Source organism: Haliotis asinina, chromosome 9, assembly GCF_037392515.1.
Source record: "Haliotis asinina isolate JCU_RB_2024 chromosome 9, JCU_Hal_asi_v2, whole genome shotgun sequence".
NCBI classification, from domain to species: domain Eukaryota; kingdom Metazoa; phylum Mollusca; class Gastropoda; order Lepetellida; family Haliotidae; genus Haliotis; species Haliotis asinina.
The window spans coordinates 63,132,011-63,139,206 of NC_090288.1; the positions used below are offsets into that span (position 1 = coordinate 63,132,011).

General features: G+C 42.5%; 1 protein-coding gene across 1 annotated transcript; it reads right to left on the reverse strand.

The window, feature by feature from the left end:
- Positions 1-1,710: 1,710 nt before the first annotated feature.
- Positions 1,711-3,930, reverse strand: LOC137297382 (protein rolling stone-like). The gene is made up of 4 exons (XM_067829386.1): positions 3,852-3,930; positions 2,627-2,695; positions 2,292-2,405; positions 1,711-2,144 (listed from the first exon to the last, which is right to left on the reverse strand). The coding sequence occupies exons 1-4, from the start codon at positions 3,928-3,930 to the stop codon at positions 1,711-1,713; spliced, it is 696 nt and encodes a 231-aa protein (XP_067685487.1).
- Positions 3,931-7,196: the final 3,266 nt, after the last annotated feature.

The following is a 7,196-nucleotide window of genomic DNA, read 5'->3' on the forward strand; positions in this document are numbered from 1 at the left end:
AAGTGACATAGTATTGAAAAGGAGCATACATGTGAAAGATTGGGCACATAATCAGAAGGAATCTTATCCTAATTGCAGATGGCTGAAATGTGTATGCCCTGCCGAAGACTAGATTCAAAATTTGTGTTCCCCGGTTTGTAGTAATTATTACAGAACGGAATGTGAACAACCTTCCCACAACACAATGCTAGTTTTATATGTATTAACAAACAAGGCATCACCATAATCTGTATAGTCTGACGAGAAATTATTTAGAATTTAAATTTCTTTATTTTCTTCACTCATTACTCACGTATTAAATATGAATATTAGCAGAAAATAGAACAACTTGGTTAACCGTTAGTATTTTGTCCAGTCACCATGTTCAGCAATACAGGCTTCAATGCGGCGGGGCATGCATACAACTCATCAAAGAAGTTAGAAAGTCGTGGTCCATGCTGTCCCAATATCGGACCAGCTCTTCAATCCAGCTATAGTTGTCAGATTTTCTTATTGACAGTCGCCAAACATGTTCTATCGGATTTGGGTCAAGGCTATAGCTTAAACAATCTAATGACGTCATATTTTGGGTCGAGGCCTGTGAATGCTTTGAACGATGTTTTGGATCGTTGTCCTGCTGGAAAATATAGAAACAAAATCCACAGAACACGTGAGAAGATGGAAGTAAATGTCAGTCGAAAATATTTGAGTACCGCTCACCGTTCATATTCCCTTCATATATACAGAGGGGCTTTGCCCCGAACACAGCTATGCCAACCTACACGTTAAATTCCGGGCGCTGATACAGGTTTGTTTGGTCCAGAATTTCAGCGTATTAGGAAACAGCCACGCAAAACTTTCATCTGAATGAATCACATTGTCCCAGTAACAATTTCTATGCTGTAAGCATCAGTTCAGCCTTCGCTCCTTATTTTGTTCAGGTTTCATGATCGGTGATGGAATTCATCGACTTTTCTGTCAACTCTTTAATTGCACGCAGCTCCGTTCTAATTGTCTCCTTAGAAACAGTCACAGTTGTGGCCAGCAATCATATGATTCTTGAAGCAAGACTACCAAGCCGCCTCCTGTCACCTTCCGTCACTTTTCTCTAAATCTACGACATTGAGGTTCACTGAAAATGTCGTGTGCTAGCAAGTAAACAAAGGGAGATAACTCTTCACAAACTGACGAAAAGGGATCAACGCAGTTGTCTCTCTTGAAACCAAGCACTTGATAGCTCGTCAAGGCTGTTTATACTAGAAATCCAATTAAACATATTCCTAAGATTCCCAATAGTATCTGGACATACTATATTACCCTGACGTAATGGTTACTAGCCAAATGAATTGAAGTGGAAGAAGAACACAGTGGGAAACAAATCCCACTAACATTAATGTTTGATCAAATATAAACTGCAGCATATGTTATTCTGGGATTGATAAACGGCATTGTGTGATCAAACATAACATCCTGGGAAAAGAAAAGCATAGACGCATGTTTGATGGTGGATAAACAAACAAACAAGAAATGGCTATCTAATGGAACGTTATTTCATACGATGTGAGAGTTGTGTTATTGGCCTTATGTTTGCATCGATGATTGTTTGAGCGTCCAGTTGTTAACGTTTATGTTGTGTTGGCAAAATTCACTTTTAGGTTTTGCTGTTTTGCTACAGATAAGTATTAGGTATTATTGTTCCAAGAGATATAGACTTTTACCAAATCCGAAACGTTAGTAAGATCGACACATTGCCTTTGTCAGTGTTGAATGATGTTCCGCCAGACATGTGCACTTTAATGAATCGAGAATTCTTGTCTCGGTGTCCCGTTTTAGACATTTTGAACGTGCATATATCCTGAGTTTGTGAAGAAAGAAAACAACTAAATACAAACCAAGTAAAGCCACAAAGGTACTTAGATGCACAAGAGGTAGGGTCCTCTTCAGTTTGGACCAATCAAGAATCTTGTAGATATGCGGTTGCCCCTTGCCATTGGTCCTGCCAAGTATGTGATACAGGATACTGAAAGACGTGTAGATGACGCCATAGATAAGTGGGTAGACCACGTGATACACACTAACTGGTATGGCTGTGATGAGACGGTTGGTCAAGACGTAGATGGAGTTCATACCGTGCAGGATTAATCTCAGCAGGGTCAGCTCTTGGTCTGAAAAAGAAGATGCATCAATGCACACCACATGTATTAATTCATATTACAAAATGCCATGTATTTCAACTAAACCGATGCAATACACAACCCACTCATAGATTTAGTTAAGTTAATGTTTACTGTAGAATAGTAAAATGTTTTTACATCTGAATATAAAGATCCAATAGAAGACACTGATCTGTGTCACACTGTTCACAGTGACGACACTGTTGAGGAGCCAGGACACTTTCATGTACCATCGAAGGTATGACGTGAAACCTGAAGGAGAAAAAAACCGTTCATATCACAAAAATGTGTTTTTGAACACCAGTCTACAACACAGATTTAAGACTCTTGATTGAATGGGCATGTTCATAGCTTCGGACCTGGTCAAAATACGTTTGGATACCTTTTAGGTGTATTCGGTGGAGTTTGAAAAATGGAGACACCTTCTGTGAATCCTGTGAATGGTATGTTGGCTAATGTGTAGTAATGTTTACCTTTCATAATGTCCTGTCTGTTGGTCCTGATGAACACCACGATGAATATCAAGTACAAGACACATATACCTTAACCTGATTAGACGTCAACCGTGCCCACTGTGCCACTTCGTCAAGACTTCGCACCGTACTTGTGAGTCCAACTACATTGCAGCGGTAATATTTCACGTTCGTCTTGGAAACCGCTGAGACATGATTGGGCTTTGATATGTTTGTGGGTTGCTTCACAAAGATTGATTGTTACTGTGGGGATGAAGACAGTGACAGAGGCCCTAATCTTTACCCCAGGGTGCCCACGGTTCATGATCCGCGCGAATGTAGGGCCTGAACTGACGGGTAGCGCCATTGAACCGTCCAGGCACCCAGTCGTCAAACCGACGGATAACAGTTATAGTGTGTCGACTCTGGACCACTGAACCACCCAGGCACCCAACCGTCGAACCGACGGACAACGGTAACAGGGTGTCGACTCTGGACCATTGGACCACCAAGGCACCCAGGCACCCAGCCATCGAACCGACGGACAACAGCAACAGGGTGTCGACTCTGGACCACATAAGCACCCAGCTACTAGGCGGTGAACATTACAGCTGAGGTAGACCCGGGTACCTTTTCCCCATGCCACTAAGCTTTGGGTATGACAACGTCTCTGCTCTACAGCCTTGTATGAAATCCCAGACGGGGCATTGTTGCGTTGTCGTCCTCACAACAAACAAGAAACAAATAAAACATTAGCCAAACCTAGACGATATAAAAACGCAGTATTTTCGCCACCTGTCGTGTTTGGCGCCTTAAAACATTCGCGTTGTAGCATTGTGTCCAGTTAGAAATAGTAAATATCAGAATTAAATAAAGTTATGCAAAGTGTAAACGTTCAAAGTGCCTCAATGTCTCATTATAGCGCTTTGGTTGAATTTTACATTAACTGTTTTGTCTTCTTTGTTTGTTTGTCCTTCCTCTCTAGACTTGATGTAACAGCAAAGATCCAGGGATTTGGTCAGTAATAGAGGAGTATGGGTTCGAGGCCCGGATGGCACAGTGACTTTATCCTCTGAAGCCTGTACTGTACGGAGAAATTGTGATTCGAAATACATTACATATGTTACTTTGACCGCTTTCTGATATAGTGAGCCCTAAGCTGGGAAATGCGACAATTTCCGATATCTACACTGACGACGTAACGTCAGATTACAGACTCTTGGCGACGTATGAGAGACAGGAGTACCCGTCCGTAGGTCAAGGTCGTTAGCCAGCATGTCTGAGAACATGATACATGGCAACATCTGTTGTAGTACTCGAGGCATGTGGATTAATCTCGATGCGCCGTGAAAGTACATAAGGGGATATTACTCAACGCCAGTACGATTTAAAGCACCTGTTTGTATATGAACACATTCCATGTCACCACATTTAATAAATTCCGTTCTATCTATAATTTAATGCATGTATTTGATGATATTCAGCAACATTGGCAACCGAATTAACAAATACATATCCATTAACGCATAGATTTATTCAGACTTGATTTCTGAATGTAAAACGTAAACCAACCTAACTTTAGTCGTCATCTCACCTGAGATGTGATAAATCTTTGCGGTTCGCTGCGGTTTAATCCAAAGTTGGAAATACGGAATTCGTTCTTTATGCTCATTATGACGCTGATGATCGTTGTAAACAAATAAAATTAAATAACGAACAAAATGAGACCAACCAAAATTTTGACCAAAACAAATTGACAAATGAGAACTTTCCTTTTTTTGAACGATAAAGTGTTTCCAAAGTCTTTGATGACGCTCAGAATCTGCAATGATCAGAGACACGTGCCGCAAGATGGAAGTCAACACGACTAATCCAAACTTGGGGGAACACAGTGAGCATAATGAACGCTCATTCCCATTCCGTGAAGCTGCCTATTTTCATTCATGTGCAGGGGATGGGGGATAAACGTGGCCTCATCCAATGCCGAGGCCGGGGATGCTGGCAGCCGTCTATACCCACGGGATCGTGCGATGGCGGAGGGGGCGCTAAGCGGAAGCCTGAAGCGTGAACGGGACTCTCCCCTCGTTTGGCGGGTGACATCAGCTTGTATGTAGAAGACACGGAATAACCCCGAGCACAACATGATGTAATGGGCTTACCGTTGTGGGACACAGAGCCAGAGAGGAAGCCGAGATTTCTAGGTATGGGAGCGAGCGAGACGGGAGTTTGGAGGGAGTGACGCTCAGGTCGTAGGTATGGGAGATTGTGAAGCGGAGATTGGATGCATGAGAGAGACTGACGCGGTGGTTGAGGATTTGGGGGAGAGGTAACCGGTGGCTGTGGGTATGGCAGAGAGAGGGACTGAGGATGTTGGTATAGGAGAGAGAGCGAGACGGATGTTGTGGGTATAGGATAGAGGGAGACGGAGGTTGTGGGCATAGGAGAGAGCGAGACGGATGTTGTGGGTATAGGAGAGAGTGAGGCCGATGCTATGGGTATAGGAGAATGGAGACGGAGGTTGTTGGTATAGGAGAATGGAGACGGAGGTTGTGGGTATAGGAGAGAGTGAGACTGAGGTTGTGGGTATAGGAGAATGGAGGCGGAGGTTGTGGGTATAGGAGAATGAAGGCGGAGGTTGTGGGTATGTGGTTGTGGTGGTAGAGAGTCAGATGGTGGGTTTGGGTATAGGAGAGCGAGATGATGGCTGTGAGTATGGGGGAGAGTGAGACGGAGGTTGTGGGTATGCAAGGAATGTTGTGCACCATAGAGTTACCATTTTTGCCACTCTTTCAGATGTCATGTCTGTTCGGTCTTCTGTCTTAATTATATTCAAGTGCTACTTGAAGGAATTTTCATCTGTAGCTATACATAAGTGGCACTGATATGTATCAAATAAATGAAGAGTAACCAATCCAACAAGTGTTAGGATACATAAATCCACTGGACCTTGTTCTGCAACAGGTAGTTTGGTGCTACAGGAAGGGCAGGTCTTTCTCACCCAGTTCGCGAGCACCTGGTGTCAAGACTTTCTTTAAGTCACATTTACGACCCATACATTGCCTTTTACACCCAGTGGTATCTAAGGATTTTCGAGACTGGGTATTCCTTGACACCATTTTTATTGATACTTGGAAATATGACACACCATGGTGAGATGTAAATAAGCAGAGGTATCACTTCCACAACACTTCTAGTTCTGTCAATCATCCGTCAAAGTCGGAAATGCCCATAACATGTCTACCGTAAAACGTTTGTAACGATTTATTGAGACTTTGAACAATGGAACCCTGAAATGTTCTTACTGAAAGCTTGATTGATTGTGCCTCTTGCGACATGCAGACACCAAATAATGGCTCTTTGACTGTTACTGAATAAATATTTATCAATGTATCTGAAGTTTAACTTAAACGTTTTGGCCAAGCTACGCTCCTTCTGGCGTCTAACTTCATTCTGTTATGCATACTTTGAGGTAAAAGTTATTGTGAGCGGAATTTTTTCTTTGGAATTTTGGGAATGTTCGAGGAAATGATCAGGAATGTTCACTTTAAAATAACGGGGAACCAGAAGCCTGTCACGTCTGGCCGATAGATTCGAACCACGTACCATGCTGTGTGATACCAGGCCGACGCTTTACTGTTTTCACAGCAGAACGTGAACAGTGACGTTTCAACACCATACCGCCAGTCCACACGTTGCCCGAGTTGTACATCAGTATCTTTGTGTTAATATAACGTGTTCCCTGACCAGCAAGATCACCTGATTTGTCACCCTTGACATACGCTTAGCATTACATGGTGCAACAACGCTGCAGGAACTCCGCCAAACACGTCTTGGTGTTCAAATGATCCCCAGTACATGGCTTCCATCAAGTTTAGTGACCTCAATAAAGCGAACGTCAAGTTGACAGGTGCGCTGTTGTTGTGGACTGGTGGACTCTTGTCTTTTGAGGCGGACATACTAAACATATAAATGTAAAATCATATATGAAACGCTGGCAAAGTCCAGCTGAATCACATTCATATAGCTTGATTCAAACAAACATTTCATTTGCAAATGAAATGTCTGTTATATGTTTGTAATTTTTTTAATTTTTACACACAGGCACACACACACACACACACACACACACACACACACACACACACACACACACACAACCAATTATCCTTTCCGTACACATAACTTCGAAAGCCACACCCTTGACATTCAGACAAATAAGACTAGCCTGACGAGCAGACAAAACAAGCAGCGTTATATAGCAACGTCGGAGACAGGTACAACTCCACCGTCTTCAATGTTTATTATCTAACTCACCATGTTGCCTTGGTAGTAGGAGCCCATTGTTTAAGTTCATCATTTATCCCCCACGATGCGCCATGTTTAATGCATACAGATGAATGATACCCTGCTATAAATATTTATATAGCTGTAATTTAAGTGACGTCGTTTTAACGTCACTGACGTCTAATCATTGTGATTGGATGTTGGAGAGAAGAACGAAGTCAGTTGTACTAGACATTTGATTGACTATCGTCATGAAACTGTTTTGACATTTAACCAAAGAACTCTAAAAAACTGGAATCGGTTGTTT